The 21,456-nt window shown below is 47.3% G+C and overlaps 1 protein-coding gene across 1 annotated transcript; it reads right to left on the bottom strand.

The window, feature by feature from the left end:
• Nucleotides 1–559: 559 nt before the first annotated feature.
• LOC103695486 lies at nucleotides 560–21,096 on the bottom strand. Its single transcript, XM_039132659.1, has 4 exons — nucleotides 19,833–21,096; nucleotides 10,993–11,059; nucleotides 5,425–5,588; nucleotides 560–2,479 (listed from the first exon to the last, which is right to left on the bottom strand). The coding sequence occupies exons 1-4, from the start codon at nucleotides 20,835–20,837 to the stop codon at nucleotides 872–874; spliced, it is 2,844 nt and encodes a 947-aa protein (XP_038988587.1). The 5' UTR covers nucleotides 20,838–21,096; the 3' UTR covers nucleotides 560–871.
• Between the last annotated feature and the right edge of the window lie 360 nt (nucleotides 21,097–21,456).

Here is a 21,456-nt window from a genome sequence, read left to right as displayed (position 1 = left end):
ATTCATAAAGAGGATAAGTTTTGGAGAGAGATCCCTCATGTTGTAGAAGTGCTATGCTATTCTGCGAGATTATATTTTCTTTTGATGTTCGGATAAGGGATGAGTAGATCAATAAATGAATGCACTGGTTTTTGAGATAATTTGAATTTAATCTCAATGATATAATTGCCCTCCCACTCTTTGGTATGTTTGGAGGGGATAGGTTTCTTTATTTCTGCAGGTTAAGTCTATTCTGCTGAAATGGTGCTGCTGTATTATCCCTTCTCTTTTCCTTTTTGTACTCAGATGAATAGGCCTATTCCAAGACGTTTTTGAGGTGTTTAGCAACATATTCCGCCATTTAGGGGGATATCTCCTCACTTATCACCTCTAACAGATGCAAGCTTAGAGAATTTGACCTGTTTCAGCCCTGTTTTGACGATCATAAAATAATTGTTTTCGTGGACGTTCTGGTCATGGATTTTAACCGCCAAAAATAATCAATTTCTAACGTCCGAGGATTCGCAAGTCCTAAACAAATTCTTAGTGGGAAGCTGATGCAGATAGAAAGGGAGCACCATTAATCAAATGATTCAGCTTATAGTTACCATTTTACCTGCACAAAGGTGCATAGATTAGCACAAGCATCCTCATCAAAAGAGCGAGACAAGACTGCAAAATCTACATTGAGGGGCACAACTTTATTTGTTTTTTTGTTTTTTGTCCTCCAATCATTGAGGAGAAAATGCAACAACTTAATGATTAAACGACTGCAACACCAGGATTCTTATCCTGTCCGGGACCTCCAACATCTGTGCTTTTGCTTCCACACGCAGCTTCCTCGGACGGCTAATTAACTAGCAGAAAGTCAGAAAGGAAGGGCCATCCAATATCACAGTGCAGAGTAGTCTTTGGAGACGTAGTGCATGAACTCGTCGTCCTTGAGGAGCGCCGCCATGGTGTCGGGGGCGAGGCACACCTCGAGGTCCACGCTCCCTCCTCCCTCCCTCCCTGGGAACGCCGAAATCTTGCCATCGAACTTGTTCGCTCGCCCGCTCCGCACCGCCAGGGGCAGCCCCCATCCGAAGTCGTTCCCCTCGTACACGGGGAACCGGTGGGAGCTCCCCATCGTGATCCCGGCCCCGTCCGGGTTCCCCAGCGGGAAGCACCGCGGCGCCGCCTCCCACTCTGCCACCACCCTCCGCACCGCCTCGTCCCCGTGCGCCACCACGCTCCTGTGCAGCAGCCCCGCCGCCCACTGCAGCTCGCTCGCCGCCACCTCCCCCACCGCCGCCGCCGTCGGGATGCTCTGGATCGCGTTCCCGAAGTACAACGGATCCACCTGCGGCACCAGCCGGTGCCGGCAGTTCACCGCCATCCGGAACGTCGTCGTCGCCTCCGGTCGGAGGTGCTTCCGAGCCCGCGTCACCGACCGCCACAGCTGGGCGCACAGCGATTGGAAAGACGAGATCTCCCCCGCCGCGGCCGCCGCCGCTGTCGTCGCTTTCTTCCGGTCGTGGATCTGCTTCCCACATATTTCGGCGATCGAATCATGGGCCCGGCTGTTGGCCCTCGATTTGAGATCTCGGATTGCTTCCCGGCTGAAGTGGAAGATCCGCTCCCGCAGCGGAGCATTCACCGGGAAAGTCACCTCCGGGCCGGCGCCGTCTGCGAACCGGATCACCGCTGTGGAGTCGCCGAAGAAGTTCCGGCGGAAGTCCGGCGGCTGGGGCGCGCCGCCGCGGCAGAGCTCCGCCCATGTGTTGAAGAAGTTCCAGAAGGAGGTGCCATCGACGATGGCATGGTCGACGACGCTCCCGATGAAGACGGCGCCATCGCCGAGCTCGGTGACCTGGAAGGCGGCGAGAGGCCGGAAGTGGCCCTGGTAGCTGACGGCGCCGTCGAAGGGGAAGAACGACTTGACGGGCAGCGGGACGTCGGATGAGGTTGGGAGGAGGAGGGGGAGGGCGAGGGATGGGGCGACGGCGTGGGAGAAGTCGGCGCCGGCGTCGTTGCAGGAGATGACGATGCGACCGTCTGCGAGGGTGGAGAGGCGGCCGGCGAGGGCGGGGAAGAGGGAGAGGGCGCGGGAGAGAGAGGATTTGAGGAGGGAGAGGAGGGGAGCGAAGGGGATGGGGGGGCGGGGGAAGAAGAGGCCTTTCTGGATGTAGTGGCAGGAGAGCATGGGGAGGTCGGACACGGAGAGGTTGAGGTCTCCGAGAGTGGACTTGGTGTCAGGATACACGGTGCACCTGGATACAACAGTGACAGGAGCAGCAGAAGCAGCAAGTCCACTCTCGGAGAAGAAGGAATTGGGGGAGGGAGAATTGTACATGGTCGCAGCAGGAGAGGGATCCGGGGAGGGGGAGAGAATGGTGAGAGCAGCAGCAGGGGAATTCCGGGAGGAGGAAAGGTATAGAGCCATCTTTAACTTTGCCTTTCCCCTCTTCTGCTTGCTGCTGTCTGGCTCTTTGCAGGGAAGAGCGCGGCTGCCACTTGTTCACCGCTCTGCTGGGAGAGGAGTTCGTCTTGAAGGGCTTTTATAGGCGAGGACGGAAGGTCGGGTTCATGCATTTGGAGTTGGCCATACTGCTCGGGCGCTTGGATGTTCCTCGGTGGGACATCTATCCCTTCGGGGTATATGGGATAGAGGGGATGGATGATCACTAATTGGAGAACTTCGCACTCGGTGGCCGCCATGACGATGTCTACGCCTGTGCTGCACGGCGGTGGCGTCGTTTTGCATGCAGATAATATCATAAAAAATCATCATTGATTTTTTTTTTAAAAAAAAAAACAAAAGAAGGAAAATCTTCAGTCTATGGAGTCATTCAGATCTCAATTTTATCTATCGAAGATGTCACGTTCCATGATCCCCTGCACTATGGTCAAATCCCTACCCGCACGGGATAAGATTATTTTGCGAAGGTACCTGTACAATTACTGCGAATTCTTTTTAAGGATAATACTGTGCGAGCGGCTTGGCTACGCATCGTACTTCTAGGACGCTCGAGACATGGTGGCTCGGAAACAAAGAGTGCAACCGCAACCAAATATCCGTATGCGTTACTTCTTTGACGCTACTTTTGGACTCTTACCTGAGTCGGGTTTGGCAGGAGGCTGCTCGATGTTGGCGCCGATAATGAAAGGACCGAACAAGCTCGAGTGGAGCACAACAAAAGTTCGTGCAAGCCCGGCCAACTTTTACGATCCGAGCTTTACGTTTTATTTGAGTTTGGCCTCCTTCGGCATTGGACCGAGTCTAAACAAATCTATTCCCAGCTTCTTCTTTTTTTTTTCTTTTTTTTTTTTCCTCCTCATAGCTCGTTTCATTTGTAACAATCCAAAATTTTATCTAAAATAACTAGCCAATTTTCTTAAAAAAAATGTATAGTTTTCTATAAATATCAAAAAAAAATTCGATGAATGACCGATGTGAATTAAATATACACCTATCCTCATACTAAAATTTGGTACAATCGATGATAAGTAATCTGAATTGATTGAGTTCCTTTTTTTTTTTGAATGGAATAAAACTACTTACCTTCTGTCATGCAAGAATTGCCAAATTTTCAAGGATAGCTACAGCCAAAATATCGTGAATATATGTAGTTCCACTCTCTCCTCCCAGTTCAAAAGAGACCCAATGGGATCGCAAGCCTTGATTTATTAATTGAACTGCTGCCTTACGGCCCGATTTCTCGGTATAGCATCTGGTTTCTAACACGGCAATCGATGCGGTGGGCAATTGGACATGAAACAAGTACCCGTGCTCGATTAGCTGTTTCCAGTATGCGTACGTGCTTCATTAACCAAGGAAGCTCATCTGGCTCTGACATGCTTTCGAGGCTCCAGCTTATATCTGCCGGCCACGAGTTTTTGTGAGAGCTGGTACTAATTTCTCACCACCCAATGCAGCCGTCCACTTTTAAGTACGTCCTTAGTTGTAAGAAAACTAATCACGAGTCGTAATTTAAACGAGCGAGCAAGCTGGTACCTATCGGTTAATCCCCCCTCAGAATATAATTAGGCTCGGATGAGTAGATCTCCGTGCCCACGTCAGCCAAATTGGTATAAATCAACGGACGGAAAGAACTGAGAATTAGGCTCGATTAATCTTTGTTCCAGTTCCATTCTGCATATGGTGCTACCTTTCTTCCTCATCAGAAGAGCACAGCAGTTGTATTAGTATATTATCCTCGAAGAAAGGGTGAAGGAAGGGAAGGGGTGGATGCTCGCATAAAAATCAAAAGGAACTAATTAAATCCCTGTCCATCGATCATTAGCTGGCTTGCTCAGTGCCCTCTACAGTGCTCCAGTTGATCAGGGTGTGTGTGTGTGTTCTCTCTTCTCCTTTCTTAATGCATTAAAAAAGAGAGCATATATTTGATAGTAAAGGAGTCCCAAAATCTGGATGGCAGGTCAACGTACGGGGTTCTGTAATTATGACCAGTATTTAACAAAAGATGGTGATTACTGTATTTAGGCACTTCCCGTAGCTATCGTCCCCAGGACAGTGGGGTTCGCAGGCTTGCCGAGAACTTGACCTTGTTAATTTCCATGATCGATTAATCCATTCATCTCCTGTCTATCAGCACTAATGGCCAAGTCAGTCATGCGACACGTGAAACAAGCTTCCAGGAACGTATCATTTTCCCAATCCATTGAGAAAAGGACTGGCCGAAGAATCCACATCATCTTCGTGACCATCGTGTATATATGCTCGACCATTAATTATTATATATCCTTGTCCCCATCCTAGCCCTTGGTGGTCATGTGGAACACAATCACCAACTTTGTTTCGAAAACAATCATAGGAGCAAATGTCTCTTTAGTGATTGCCTTTTTTTTCCTCTCTTTTTTTTTTTTTTTTTAATTTCTGTTGGCTGGGAACCCTCCTCGTGATTGGCTGGATACCACGATCATGCGAACGTGACCCTACCTCATATACTTTTTGAGAACTGGATGAAGAAAATTTTCGGGATAATATCTCCAATAAATAAGAACACGGCCAGGGGAACAAATAGCTAATGTAGTCTCGGCTATGTATGTATCTTAGATCGAACACTCGAGCAACATCAGAACCATTGGCCATTCTATCATACACGAGCATGTCCCCCGTTAATTCCAATTGTGCTGTAGTAATGAAAAAAATTACTACAGACTAGGACATGAAATCTCCAGGAGCAAGATTAGACTGGGAAATGGGAGTAGAAAATTCAGATGATTTGGGAAAAATCGACAGCAGCCCACAAGAAGGGGGGAGGGAAAAGACGAAAGAAAAAGTTGGAACTCAAAAGAATTGTTGTTCCGGTTGGTGACTCACATGGAATGGTGGAATGGACGGAATGTCGCTTTTAGCTCTCCGCATTTAGCCAAGGAGGTCCCGACGAAGCCTCCAACAAGGAATCTGAAGGGTGGTGGATTTACTTGGATGAGGCAAACCTGAGCAACGGGGACCGATTTTATTTTTTGCAAGGGGAGACAAGGCGAGGGCCCACCACCAGGAGCGATGCCCACCACTCGCCGGTCGCCACCACCAACCCGGTAAGGTTCCTCTTGCTTCTCTGTGCGACCCAATCCATTGTATGGATAATGGACCTTGTATCCTGCAGTCAACGCATGTCGCACAGCACAAAGGTTCAATGGTTCCTTCCACCGATATATAGTAGAGTTGCACCTATCTGCTGCTGTAATACATGCGCCACCATTATCTCAGGTGGAGCCCGTCCTCCATGTAAGCCAGCCCCAGAACTTCTGTTCTATCGTCATCCACTACAGAGCATGTCCTGTCGAAGGCTTCAATTTGCTTCCGAACGTCCTCTCTTATGACAAAACAAAACAACAACAACAACAAAAAAATGATCATTGGGTTATTTACCGACTATCTTCTTCTTTCTTTATTAGGATGGCCAATTCCAAATGCTCGAATCCAGTTGATCTTGGAAAGGATTCATGTGAATCGAGTGCTCTTTGGATGTTCGATCGGCAGGCCCTTAATTAATTGGCAGGGAACAGGGGTGGGAGACAACCTGCCGTGATAACATCATGACGGCCGGCACCAATTAATGGCATGGTAGGGTCACGAAGGATCGCTTTTGCAGTCAGAAGGTAGCAGAGTCGATCCATCCGCGCTGCGAATTCGTTTCGAGGAATGCTGGAAATGATTGATAATAAGGTGAATGCGAAAGATGATGACTGGAGAGCATGTTGAGTTCAAATAACCCCGTAGATGCTGCTTTCATCTTTGGACGCCACGACTTGTATTGCCTATAGCACCTATCCCCCTGCTCCCAACTTTTTTCATTCTAGTGGATGGATGATGGTTCATCCTGTAGTGCCGTGCGCCGTTGGATGGTAAATGGCAATATCTGGTGTCAGCTCTGCCTCATGCCCGTGGACACTACCAAAGTGGAATCAGAAAAAGAGATCGAAAAGGATTTAGGGTGGATAGATGGCTGTCTCCACATTGGAACATGGAAAGAGTGGATCCTAGTTGAATATCAGGATAAACACCAACCTTAGAATGAATGGACAAGAGTAAAGGGAATTGCATAATTTGGTTCCCATGGACAAGCAGGCCGGAAAACACACAAGGAGGTAGAGGAGGAAGAGGAAGAAGATGCCACATCAAGGTGGACATCCCGGATGAATACTTGGGGCTCTGAGCCGGTTATTTCCACAATAGCTTAAGCTTAAGCTTTTGGGTCGGTCCTCCTCACAATATGGGTTTACTAACTTGGAACGGTCCTCCACTTAATAGCTTAAGATTTTGAGCTGCAAATTTGTCACACTAGTTTGTTGCTTGCTTAGCAATCTAGGCTCTCCAAGGCTCCAAGCACCTAGATGGCACTATTGACAACGCTACCAAAGGCTAGGTTCGAGTCCAAAATCAAGACTCAAAAATGAATCTAGTCTGGCGAGCATCAAGCATGCCTATTCCTAGCCGACCAATTTGAAACCCTAATTGGAAATCTATGAAAACTAATCACTGCACCTCAAACATACTGCTCCCTCTAGTGAATTCTCTTGGATTCTCCAAAACTAAGCAAATCACTAGGAATGTGCAAAATAGAATTAGCACGACACAAACACATATATTTCCCTTTCCCTTTCAATTAAAATAATAAATCTTATCAACTTAAAATTCCCTGCTCAGGAGGCAACGTCTCCAATAAGTACTATATGATTCAAGTTTTCTACAAGTCAAAATCAATGCTCAAAAAATGAACAATAAATATTCATCAGAACCTCATCAACTGATCTTATTCCATTATATTTTAGTATTATAGGGAGGACACATCATCCTTGGCCCTTCATGCTGATGTATCTGTGTGGACTTAAATGGGGTCGTTTTGGCATGCAAACATACCACAAGTGATGGCCTAAAAAGGCATATGCTCGCAAAATATTTGAACTTTCCAAGAAATGATGGATGTTAAGAATAAATCAACAAGGCTCGACAGATTTAAAAGTCTCTTGCAACATTTGGTTATGAAACGTCACTAAGAAGGATATACATAATAAAGATGTAGTTTGTGTTTTAATCCTCGACATGAATCAAATTGTGATGGACTAGGCTTATCTTATGGTTATCTTTAATGCCAAGTGCCTATGTCATGTCATTTGAATAGATAACACCTGGCCAACATGCTCAGCTTTGACAACTTGTGAAGATAAGTAACCATCAACAAGCTAACCCGGTACTTAGTTTAGTCCAATCTGGAAAAGGAAAGCACAGTGAACAGCCACCAGTAAATGCATGATGTTCCACTTTACTAATTCCCAACGAAATGGAGCCCAAAAGAAGCATGCATCATCCAAAGGCTCGCTAAGTGATTGTCTGGAATGAACTTCCCCTCTCAAAGGTCCATTGTGATCATTGATTTAGTGCGGGTATTCATTCAATCACATATCCTTCATAGTATTCTTCTGCATCCAAATGGTCCCTTTCTTTGCATGTAATGTTGCTACTTGATTGGTTCCCATCTCTCCTTCAAATTGAGCCTACAAGCGCACCATCCGTTTCATATAGACAAAGTAATAAGTATTGCTTCATAGACGTTTAAATCTTCCCATTTAAACAATATCGTCTTCATCTTCATATTTCACATATTGGTGGTAGTATTACTTCTGCTGACAAATTTTCATGCAATTAACCATGCTCTAATTGATAGAGATACGGAAACATGCTTTGCAAGCAAGGTCAAACTTTGCTCACAAGGTAGCACCAGACATTTTGGGTTGCTACATTTTCTTATGCAAGAGGACTCATCCACAGTTAATGAAATCAAACTTCCTTAGGACTTTTGGTCCGACGGAGCTCTACAGCACCATGCTTCCTTATATTCAAGTTCAGGAGTCTCTGCTCTATGTAAACTGCCATATCTTCTGCATAGCTCATAAGTATACTCCTGCAACCCATACGCTCGTTAGCAAAGCTTTGACAATAAGAGATATATATCAAACCACTGTTGACTCTATAGCGTTGAACGTATTGAAATCAACACCAGAACATCAAATAGTTGGAGAATGTAAATCTCCAAAAGCGGATGCATGAAACTTGGCGAACTCCTGAACAAGCATGGTTATCAGTCCGAATGTTTCCAAGTACCGCTCGAGTGGTCCATTTCACTACAACCGTCCACTTGAGGACATATAGATATCTGGAGGCTTCAACCAACGTTGAATGCCCTGGCATTCCGAAATTGCATATAGTATATAGAAAGTCAAATGGAAAGACTGTGGTGCATGACAAATGAGGACACCTGTACATGCAACACTTGAAACTCATGCATGAAGTTTCTATCAAGAGTCAAGATAACTTTATAATCTTCTTAATCTGCAAAAAAAAAAAAAAAAAAAAAAAAAAAATCCTTTTCCGTGGTGGATCTAGACTCTAGAACTCTTGATAGGACATTCAATGTAGTTCAAGTAGCCTATCCTGTTTGCAAGGTTGTTCGTATTCACGAAGCAATATGGCTGCAGAATGGGCAGCTATTACAGAAGGGCCTACCTTTAACGAGGTTGTATCAAAAATTGAGCTCCATAGGCTTGAGTGAATGAGTAAACTAGACGGCTCTCTCCTTATCACTAAGATAAAGTGATTCATCCAGAAATATATTCACCTTTGAGCCTTTGAGGGGAAAGCCCAAATGAAGAGACCATAGTCACTTTTCAGAAAGGTGAGGTATAACTTATCTTCCCGCATATGGGTGTCCAAATGGATGTTATGACAAGAAGTACCCTAGCCTCCGCATATCAAGCATGCTCGAAGCTGCAACTGACTAGGCAACAAGACATACCTGTTTTATTATGACCTTTAAACATGAAAATGAATTCAAAAGTAGAGTTGATCCATAAGAAACCTGCTTGTGAATTCTTCTATATAACCATGAATAGCATTAGTCGAGCTTCTGCTACAGATAATGTCATGTCTTCAAAAGCACAAGATCTGGTCATGCTTGAAATTAATCACTTTCTGCAACGAAATCGGCAAACTGCTTAAGAAAAAACCTGAGCTGAATAAATTAGCCAAAGATAAATGCAATCACCTTCAGATGGCAGTCATCAACTTGTGACAGATAATTCTTAAGAACATCTGCAGGTGTGTAATGAGCTGTTACATTGAAACCTGATTCTTATAAATCATAAGATACCATTTTGATCTCAACTTACTCCTATTAAGCTATTTTCTAAGATGCAGTTAACAGATTCAACTGATGATTCATTAGCTAGAACTCATAGCATCAGCAGGGAAAAGGGGGCTTTTAGTAGCAGCAAGACTCAAAATAGTTTGAGGGCATATCCTTTGCAAAACTTGGAGTAATCATCCGATGATTTGTGCAGAATGAACTTCTTGATTGGCGTCTGCATTTCCCTTCTTCAGTCCAATCCAGCATGAATTGCAAAAGTTGGAGGGACACACCAATATATCCCCCTAATCAACAAAAATAAAGCAGATTCTTCTTCATAAAAAGAATCAATAATACTATCAGTTTATCAAAAAAACTGTGAATCTTTAAAGAAGCATTAATGGAAAAAGATAACGAACTATTGGTCCATTGTTCTCTCAGTTCCAGGTAAGATCAAATTTTTAATTTACTATTCAACACCCATAGGGTTTGTTGGTGATTCTCTCTGTCATAGGCGAGCATGTACTACTTACAACTAGTTGGTCTCTTCCTAGAAACTTTTAATTTAGTAGGAATACTTCCTAGACTGCAAAGAATGTCAGACATGATAATCTGCCAAATATTTGAGCTGCTTTACCTTTGCTAATGTAAACTATAATTAGCTTTTGTAAATGCGCTTCATTTCTTCAATCTGTACCTGAGATTCTAAATAATTTGAGTTCCACATGCATTTTCCTCTCTCCGACAAGATAAGCAGTATGATTTACAGTTCAAGAAAGAAAATTAAGGAACTGTCTTGTCAACTTGTCACCAAATTTTGAGAAGCTTCACAAAGTGTTTATCTATAATATATATATGGCCAAATCGGATCCAATTCAAACAAAACTTTTAAATGCATCTAGCAAAGGCTTATCACAATCCTTGTTTCACAAGCGAACATATTAAACCCCTATATACAGAAATCTATTTTTGAGGCTTCATCTAGTAGATGTGCCTATGAATCAGCAACAATTGTCAACAAACGTCAATAAGAAGATGGATTGACCTAATGAAGGCTGATATAAAGGCCAACTTATCTATAGCTTGCTGTCATAACAACCCAGAAACCTTAATGCAGGTAAGTTTCAGGACAGCCAGCCTCTGCACAACCAACTGAAAAATGTAAGGCAGTAAACATAGAAAACAAATTGAAAGAAGAATTATATGCCATAGGGATATAAAGAGGCATATGTGGAGGTGTAAGGGTCTATCGCCATCACTAGAACCACTAACAACAACAATAACTACAAAAAGCCAGTGATGCAATTGCGTTGAGAAGCCAGTTCCCCAACAAAAAGATCAACCCAGCAGAAAAAACTACAATATGATTTGCAAGTACCTTCCTCTGCTACAGTCCCTACTTGAAGTGCACACAAAAGCTTGGGTGCAAGACACATTTTTACTCTCTAAAAACAAGAAAAGAAAAAGAAAACATAAACGACACCATTCTTCCAACAAAATATTCAAGAAACAACCTTACCAACTTCTCAATAATTCTTGAGAAGATCCAGATAAGTTTCACAAGGCAAAAGTCAAAGCACAATTTCATCCACTCCAAGTTAAATTAAACATTTAAACTTCTTTGAAAAGACAAATAAGCTTGTTCACGGTCCCTTTTCTTGTCACAACTAAGCAAATCTACCACCTATACCAATTTTTTATTTTAATTCACACATCAAGTGTGCATTTTGATCTACAAAGAATGCTTACCATTATTTAGATTGTTCCATTGAAGAATACTATCTCCTTAAATTAATTATGCAAACTCTTAAATAGCTTGCCTACATGTGAAAACAATCTCAGGACAAGTACCAAAGCTTCAAGATAGCCAAACTTGTAACAGCCATGGTTTGAAGACTCAGATTCAGTCGGAGCGTTTTTACTCTTTCAACCAATTTGGTTCAGTTTTCTTGGTGCTGACCTAAATTAGTACAATATAAAATGTTACTTCTAAAATGAAAAATCAAAAAAATTGCAAATATACAGAAATAATGAGGGGAAAATAGAAAAGATACACGTTAAAAAATTTCAGACATTTTTTATTCAAGGTGTAGGAGGGTGTACATCTATTTGTTATAAGATAATCAAGAATCCTTTGAAATCTCTGAAAAAATAGACGAGGAATTTTATTACAAGGAATGTTATTAACCAAGTTAAAACCCTCTTAATTCAAAAAACTGAAAAAAATGACCTAGAATTGACACCAAGTACCCAAGTATCCTTGAAAAGCTGAAGAAATGATCTTAAAATGACACTGAACAGACAAATGGTTGATAAATATATCATTCATAATCAATTTTGATCAATTTTAGCTGAAACTGACTGAAACCATCCGAGAAACTAATTGATTTGAATCGACACTGACCAAAATTGTCTGAAACCCAAGACTGAAACCAGTTTGGGTTTGAACGTGACCAAAATGGATCAGTTTTGGCAAAACTTGAAACCCTTGGCTTGTCCTCTCTATTGTGCAACTTTTTTGAACCATAGAACATCACAAGCCTAAGTCACCAAGTAATATATCAGTCAAATGACACCCTAGAAGCAACTATTTATTTCATCTACTAATTTTTTATTGTATTGGATATCTCTTCATCTATACCCCTATTTTTTTGTACAAAAAATCCTCATAATAAAAAGTTAATTCATCAATTCATCTATAACTAGTGCAGATATTGGCTTGGCGTTAGCCTTGGTGGGAGCTCCCCAAAGGTGGAAATTCAGTTGTCTCACAAAAACTACTTTTAATGCAGGTCACTACTCTAGAATACATCTTCTGAATAATTTTAATAGCACTTATGCCCAACTTTTTAAATTCTCGATTGACTACCTTCCTGGTGCCTATCATCCACTTTATCCAAGTTAAAAAAAAAAAAAACCAATTATACAACTTGTAGAATATCACAAGTCTTTTTCAGCTTTATGAAGACTCAATAATTGAACATGACATAACTTGTTCGACGTTTCAACTTAAATACACTGATAGACACATAATCAAACTTTCCAGAAGACAAATTTTGGCTTTGGCATGTCATGCTTCCAACAGCAACCACTTATGGCCCTAAGTTCTCACAATGACCGGTTAGCTTCCATGTGATATTTCAACCAGCTCTATAAACTAGAACATACAAGGAACCTAATTCAAAAATTTACAGGAATAATAAATAAGTTAATATCATGTTCAGGAATAAATCAAATTAAGCAGGCAAATGGGCTGAGTTGCCACAGGCTATTAGCTCTGTGGCTTTTAACTTGAGAAAATACAAAATTATAGTTCTTTCCAAGAAAATATGAAATAAGTGGAAAAAAAAAACATGAATCTTATTTGACAGTTTCCAACTGATAATGTAAATCAGAATGAAAATATCAAATTCACTGCAAATGTCAAAATGGAAACTGAATGAGTTAAACTAGTCTTTTAGAATCTATCAAGTAGAAGCAAAGAACATCAAAGTCAAAAAGCCAGGGTGGGTGAGTGGGTGAGTGGGTGCTTTAATTTTCGTGCGACCGTGGGTGGTCTCACGGGAATTTTCCCGAACGGGTGGTGGGTGGGAGCGATGGTGGAGCCGGAGGTGGGGAGGAAGACGGGTCCGATGAACGGCGCCCCAACCCGTCCAAATCGGAACACTGTGGGGGGAGGGGGGAGGGGTCCGTCGTGGTCGGAGGTGGCTAGTGGTGCTTCGAGGCGGCCGCATTGGACGACCCACCGGATTCCCGATCGGGAGCTGGAGGCGATGCAGAGACGCTTCGACGACGTGGTGGAGGTTGACGATGATGTGCTGGAAGAGGTCAGGAAGCCTTGGAAGACCTCGGCAGTGTTGATTCGAAGCCTGGGTAGAGTCGTCCCCGCCGAATGGGTAGTCAAAGAGCTTCGGCGAGTCATGAAACTACCCGAGCCTCCCGAAATCTTCCCGCTGTTGGAGGGCTTCTTCGTGGTTCGTTTCTCCTGCGAGGAACACCGGGAGAAGGCTCTGAGCTGGGGGCCATGGCTGGTGGCAGGGCAGATCCATGCCATGGAGAGGTGGAGGCCAAATTTCTCACCCGGTGCAGGTGAGCTAAACAAAGCCATTGTTTGGCTACGAATGCCCGGGTTGCCGTTGGATTATTGGGAGGAGTCCATTATCCTTCAGATGGCGGCGAAGGCCGGGAAGCCGCTGGCAGTGGACGAGATAACAAAACAGGGCAAGAAACGAGGCTTTGCTCGGGTCAAGATAGAGGTGGATCTCCGATTACCTCTGAGAGGCGGCACCTTTGTGAAGGGGAAGGCACAGGGACGGGAGGAGAGAGTTTGGCAAGGCTTCATCTTTGAGAACCTTCCGAATCCATGCTGCAGATGCGGTAGAGTGGGGCACGGAGAAGGCTTCTGTGCGGCGAGTCCGGTCGAGGTCCTAGTGGACGGGGGTACCGAGGTGGTGACGGATGAGCAGATCGGCACACCGGAGAACTCTTCTCAGGGTGGGGCCGGTGGGAACGCTACTCCGGGGAACCCAGGCTATGGGCCGTGGCTGGTAACCCATAGGGTTCGGCAAATGAGAGCCGGCGGAGGGAATGTGAAGCCGAGGAAGCCGATGGTGTCGGAGTGTGGACAAAATCCGGCGGGCACGCCTTCTCGGACGAAGACACCTCCGGCGGATGGGGAGTCGACTCCTTCTGTCTCCCCTGTGGATCTGGATGGCTGGCAGAAGCCGTCCAAAGTAGCTCGGAGGAAATCCCCGGAGCAGGGCAAAGGAGAATGCTCCAACGGCCACTCGGGAGGTGGGGTGAGTCAACTCGGGGGGGCGTTTGGGGCACTGTCCGAGTCGACCAGCGACTCGATACTGGTTGAGTTGGACCGGCCGGAGGTTGATTGGGCTGGCAACAATTCACGGCCCATCTCTACTGTGCTTAGGCGGCCGGGCTCTGGCCCGCCTAGCCCGAGGAGCGGGTCGCGTGATATTGGGCCTGGCGCTGGGCTGGGTCCAATGGTGACTGACCGGGTGCAACTTAAAACGGATGCGGGTCGGGGACCTGGTTTGAGTCCGCTCAAACGCGCCCGCAGCCCGTCAAAGAGAGGCAGCTCTGCCGACTTCCCGTGTCCAGCCGGCGGTGTTCGTCCGGCCATGGGATTCCGGAGGATGGTGGCGCTCGGGCATCGGAGAAGCCGGAGCTCTCCTCCGCCGGTGGCTTCGTCGAGTTCCAGGCCACCGAAGGCCGGCGGCAGGCGGGAAGCCAACGGCGGTCGTCCTGCTGGCTGGAGGTTGTCCCGTGCCACCTCCGTCGGGGATCTTCCGGCGGTCTTGAAGGCGGCGGAGACGCCGAAGGGGGTGACGCAGGTGCCGGATGGACTGGAGGCGCCAGATCGAGCTGGGGCAGATGTGAAAATGAAGGGAGTCTGCGGCAGGGAGGGAGATGGGGCTACTGTGGGTTCTTTGTGCCATTTGGCACAGGGAAACAGTAATCCTAGCCACAGTGAGGTGTTGTCCCAAGCGATGGCAGCTGTGCAGAAAGGGAATCCTGAGTCTAATTCCAATGCGGGAGAGTATGTGGACAGTGGGATGATTGTGGATAATGGGGTCGGCTCCGGTATGGAGAGTCGAGCCACCGAACTGGGTTGTTAATGAAGATAATTCTTTGGAATTGTCGGGGAGCCGGGAAACCCTCTTTCGCCCCGGCGTTTCGGAGATTGGTGCAGGTGCACGACCCAGACATGTGTGTTTTATTTGAGACCCGGTTGGCCGGAAGGAGTATTGTAAGAGCCAGGAGGGCATTGCCTCGGTCCTGGGGTTTCTATGCTGTGGATTCTCAGGGATTGTCGGGAGGTATTATAGTTACTTGGAAACTGGACTGTGGGAAGCTGGACATCTTTAATGTTAGTAGCCAAGAGGTGATCATGGTAATATCTGAGGGGGAGGGTAGACCATGGATATTTGCAGCTGTGTATGCTAGTACCGACTTCAGGGCTCGGAGGACACTGTGGGAGGAGGCTTCCAAGTTGGTTGATCAGGGGCAGCCGATGTTGATTGCAGGAGATTTTAATTGTATAGATGATCCACAGGAGAAGATGGGAGGGAGGCAATTTTCCTATCAGAGGAAGGTCAGGGAATTTCAGGAGTTTATTTCTACAAATGGACTGATAGATCTGGGCTTCACAGGGCCTAGATTCACATGGTGCAACAATCAGCAGGGCCCGGCTAGAGTCTGGGAGAGACTTGACAGGGCCTTCGCCACAGCTGGATGGATCCAGGAGTTTCCAAACAATCATGTTAAACACCTACCGAGGATAGCTTCAGACCACAGTCCGATACTGGTATGTACTGATAGACCCATTCCTTTTCGCTGTCCTTTCAGGTTTGAGAGGTTATGGTTGTGTTACCCCCGATCTTGGGGGGTTGTGAGCGAGGCTTGGAACAAGCCGGTTCGGGGGGATGCTATGTATCGGATTTCTCGCAGACTTGAGCTGACTAGGAGATATCTTCGGAGGTGGAACAGGGTGGAGGTTGGGAACATATTCCGAAGAATTGAGGAGTTAGAGGAGGCCATTGCTAATATGCAACTACGAGAGGCGTCGGGTGGAGGTTTATCACATGTGGAGTTATCGGAGTTGAGATCCTTCCTATCTATGCATGATGCTCTTCTTAGCCAACAGGAGATCTTTTGGAGGCAGAAGTCAAGAGTACAGTGGATTCAGGAAGGGGACAGGAACACAAAGTTCTTTCATCAGTCTACATTGATCAGAAGACAGCGGAATAGGATCAGATCTATCAGGGACGAGGATGGACAGGCTATAGAGGACCCGATTATGATTTGCAGGGTGTTTGAGCAGTTCTTCAGGACTAGGTGGACGGAGCGGACAGGGAGTGGAATATTTACTGAGCTACCCTTATCTCCTGAGGGGGTCTCCGATGAGGACTCTTTAGCACTGATCAGACCGGTATCGGGACGGGAGATTCAGAAGGCGGTGTGGTCCCTGGAGGGGGACAAGGCGCCCGGACCGGATGGCTTTCCGCCCGTGTTCTTCCGTAGGTATTGGTCGATTGTCGGCCTTGATGTTATTGAGGCCATTCAGCAGTTTTTTAGCACGGCGGAGATGAGCCCGGAGTGGCAGAGGACTTTTATTACTTTGATCCCCAAGCGCCAGGTTGCTACTGAGCCTGGCCACTTTAGGCCTATTAGCCTTTGTTCTACTTTATATAAGATTACAGCTAAGATTTTGGCAATTAGAATGAGAGGGATTTTACCCAGAATCATCAGTCCAGAGCAGGGTGCTTTTATTGGGGAGAGGAACATATCAGATAATGTCCTTATTGCCCAGGAGTTCATGTTTGACCTGGTGAAGGCTCCAGTGCGGCGCTGTCTTATGGGGGTCAAGCTTGATATGGAGAGGGCATATGATAGGATGTGCTGGGATTTTCTTCGACATTCCTTACAGAGTTTTGGCTTCCATGAGATGTGGATCAGGTGGATCATGGGCTGTGTGAGGGGGCCATCCTTCTCCATTCTGGTTAATGGTTCACCTTCACACTTTTTTGATGCTTCGGTTGGTCTTCGTCAGGGGTGTCCGCTGTCTCCCTTGCTTTTCATTATCTGTGCAGATGCATTATCCAGAGCTCTTCGAGTAGCAGTGGACACACAGACTCTGGAGGCTTATAGGCCAGTGCAGGGGGCTGTGCCGATCTCCCATCTACTCTTTGCTGATGACTGTTTGCTGTTGGCTAGGGCGACCAGGCAGAATGCCCATGTGATCCGGAGGACCCTCTATGCTTATTGCTCGGCTTCTGGACAACGGGTCAACTTGAACAAATCGTCTATCTTTTTCAGTCCAAAGACCAAGGTTCAGATAAAGGCCGGAATTATGGAGACTCTGGGTGTGGGTGAGCAGGAGGGCACCTTGACTTATTTGGGTGTGCCGATACTTGGGCGACGCATGCGCAGTGGAGATACCAGTTCTCTTGAGCATAGCATTAGGCACAGGCTGGAGGGGTGGCAGATGCATTCACTATCCATGATGGGCAAAGTCACATTGGCACGGTCAGTTCTTAGTGCTATTCCGGTATATCTTGTATCCCATACTGTTCCTCCCGTAGCTTCATTGAGGTCAGTTGAGCGGCTCATCAGGGACTTTATCTGGGGGAGGCGTGGTGATAGAGGCAGGGTACATCTAGTGGCTTGGGAGGTGGTCTGTCAGCCGGTCAAACATGGTGGCTTGGGTGTGCCGTCATTGGTGGCGCGACGGGAGGTATCGATTCTGCGGCTAGCAGCTAGCCTCTTGTTGGAGCCTGAGAGTTTATAGTCCTCACTGATGAGGGCTAAGTACGGGGCATTGACGGTTGGCATTAGGGCGGGACGGCTCCATTCCCCTATCTGGAGGGAGATCAGTGTTAGGGCTCCGTTGGTGCTTCCGGCCATCCGGTGGGCTGTCGGGGATGGTATGTCTGTGGATGTCCTTGAGGATAGCTGGGTGACTGAGTTACCGGTTAGCAGGCTACCGGTCATGGTGGATACGAGCAGGCTGCTGGGACGTCGTGTTGGCGATCTACTTGTACCGGAGGAGGGGAGCTGGGATGAGGTGTTCATTCGGGAGACATTTGGGGAGCAGCTTGTGGAGAGGATTCTGGCATTACCGATCCCATCCCAGGCGGAGCCTGACAGACTGGTCTGGTTACCGACGGGCCGATCGCGGGTACGTGCCAGGGATATTCATGCGTGGACTAGGCGGGAGCCAGAGAGGCGGATTGATGGTGGATGGATATGGAGGATGAGGGTGCATCCCCGGGTGGCGCTCTTCATTTGGAAGGTAGCCTGGGGTTGCCTTCCGACCAGGAGTGTATTGGCCCGGCGGGGGATGAGGATGGGCTCACTATGCGAGGTATGTCTGGATGCTGAGGAGACGGTCGGCCACGTCCTCCTTCGATGTCCTGTAGCTATGCAGTGTTGGAGATTGGCCTCGGCGCTACTACCACCTTTATGGGAGTCGGTGGAGGATATGCTCCGGTTCTTGAGTGAGTCTATTCGTAGGCCGAGGGAGGCTGAGACCGGTTCCATTGTGGCTTATCTAGCCTATCACATATGGTTAGCCAGGAATGATCGTCTATTCGAGGGTGGGCGGCTGACCCCACGGGCTGTGATGGAGAGAGCTCTGAGGCAGGCAGCTGAGACATCTACGTTGACCACGTCGGCTCCACCTGGGAGGACTAGGGACATCTGGGGTACCTGCACTGCTGTTTCAGCGTCCAGGTTCAGTTACTTTTCTTGGGTACCCCCACCCCCCGGTTATCTCAAGGTGAATTTCGACGGTGGCTCGGCGGAGGATGGCACCTCTGGGGGCGTGGGTTTTGTTATCAGGGACCATCGGGGTACTTTTATTGCTGCGGGGGGACGGAGCACTTTTGGCGTTTCGGCGGTGGGAGCAGAGCTGCAGGCTGCTTGGGAGGGTGTTTGGTTTGCGAGACGAGTTCTGGGGGCAGAGAGACTCGTTCTCGAGGGTGACTGTTCTGTGGTGATTGACTGGATTCGTGGTGTGGATATATACGGTGATGGCCATCCCCTGATACGGGATACCCGGAGCTTGGTGCGGGAGCTGATTTCTTGTCAGGTTGTCCATGCTTACCGAGAGGCGAACAGTGCAGCAGATTGGGTCGCCTCTTATGTTGCCCGGCATACCGGGGAGGTTTTCTGAGCTAGGTTGGATGGCGTTCCACACGCCTTATTTTGTTTACTTTTCTTTGATATGTCTGGTTGTATTCACGTTAGTGGTATATGAATGAAATACCGTTTTGATCAAAAAAAAAAAAAAAAAAAAAAAAAAGAACATCAAAGTTTGATGGATTCATCTACTTCAACTCTTTGCAATCAACCAAAAACAAAGTAAACAAGAAATGATAACCAGTTTATTAACAAGAGAAACTGATAGAAAGAAGCAGTAACAACTTTGGATAGATCCTGAAAGAAACATAATCATGGCTCGCCCATGTCATGAAGAACATGAAACTTACATCAATATAAGTGTATAGATCTTCCTCTGACGATCACGAACATCGATCACAAATTCAGCAAAGGTTAAAATATATACAAAGGTGACAGATAAATCGAATCCATACAACCAAACTGGCGTATATTTATTCATCCTTAACTCCTCTATGACGAAACCATAATAATCATCATTAAAGAGTAAGAAGAGGGGAAGGAAGCACGTACTATTCAGTAGTCTGCTCGATAGTCGCTGTAATCATCCCTCGCAGCAAGATCACTCTCCACCCTCTCCGCAACCTTCTCCTCCTCATACTTGAAGCCTTCTTCCAACGCCAGCCCTCCCAGTGCCCCGGCCACCGCCCCAACTGCCAGGCCGGCCCCCATTCCCAATCTGCCCCCCTTCGCCTTCTGCTCGTAAGAAGAAGGGCCGGATGAGTAGTCCACAGGCGCCGACGGGCCACCGTACACCGATGCGCGATCATAGTAGGGCTGGGCCGGGGCAGGGGCAGTGGCCGGGGCCGGGGCGGGAGGTGCGGAGTAATACCCGGCGTTGGAGGAATAGTAGCCAGAGTAGGGATCGGAGTAGTTGCCGTAAGGGTACCGCGATGGTTGGGACGGCATGGGGTGGCTGTAAGGAGGGACGAGCGGAGGCGGAGGGGGATGGGTGCGGTAGTCCCGGGAGGAAAGGGGAGGAGCCGTGGAGTAGTAATAGCCGGAGGGAGAGGCGAATTGGTAGGCGGACTCCGGCGGTGGGCAGGGGCGCTCCCGGATCGCGACCTTGATCCGGATCTTGCCATGTGGGCGGCCGGAGGGGCGGCAGAGCTCTAGCGTTTTGATGGGGAAGGGGCATCCGTCGACGGCTACGACGGAGGATGCGGCGGCTTCGAAGGCGTCGGGGCCAAGGAGTTCCCTGAGGGGGCAGCGGGCGGTGCCGACGAGGGGCTTGGGGGTCTCGGATGGTTTGGAGTGGAAGATGTCGAGGGTGAGCAGGAGCGAGGGGTCGAGGAAGGAGGGGGGGAGGGGGAGAAAGAGGCGCTCGTTCCAGACGGGACGGGTGTTGCCGGCGTCGTCGGGCTTGGTGGCGACCCAGCGGTCGGGGTCGAGGTAGGCAACAGCATAGGGCTTAAGGTCGCCGTGCTGCCAGTTCACGTTCTTGAGGTGCTTCGCAGAGACCACCGTCACCTCCAGGTCGAGGGGCTTCGCCGGAGGAGCGGGAGGAGGCCGAGAAGAAGCCATCGCCGGTAGCGAAGGAGGCTAATGTGCGCGCGCAAGATGCGACAGCCAAACGCCCCAGAGAGGAGCGGACCGCAGCATATAGAATATTTCCGATGTAGAACGAGTTTCATGAGGATCCTATAATAGTATAAGATGGAATTTTATGCAGCAGTCTTTATAGGGATTTGGCTTTCCTGAGGCATAGATCAAATGGGTTGTAGGTTGTATCAAAGCTCCTTCATTCGCCATCTTGGTAAATGGAACGCCATCACGGTATTTTATGTCTTCGGGTGGATTGCGTCAGAGCTGCCCTCTCTCTCCATTATTATTTATTATATGCGCAGATGCACTTTCCAGGGCACTGCGGTATGCAGTGATCATCCAGAAACTGGAGGTTTATAGGTCTGTGCCGGATGCCACACCGATCTCTCATCTACTCTTTGCCAATGATTGTCTTTTGTTAGCTCGGGCGACTAGGCAGGCAGCATGGTTTATTTGGAGGATTGTTCGGGATTATTGTTCTATGTCTGATCAACGGGTCAATTTATCTAAAGTCAGTAATTTGTTTTAGTCCGAAAATCAAACCGGATGTGAAAACCGCCATATTGGAGATTCTGGGAGTGGGAGAGCAGGAGGGCAC

The sequence above is a fragment of the Phoenix dactylifera genome, chromosome 12 (genome assembly GCF_009389715.1).
Source record: "Phoenix dactylifera cultivar Barhee BC4 chromosome 12, palm_55x_up_171113_PBpolish2nd_filt_p, whole genome shotgun sequence".
In the NCBI taxonomy this organism is placed as follows: Eukaryota; Viridiplantae; Streptophyta; class Magnoliopsida; order Arecales; family Arecaceae; genus Phoenix; species Phoenix dactylifera.
The sequence above is the reverse complement of the archived record's forward strand: the minus strand, read 5'-3'. Positions and strand labels throughout refer to the sequence as shown.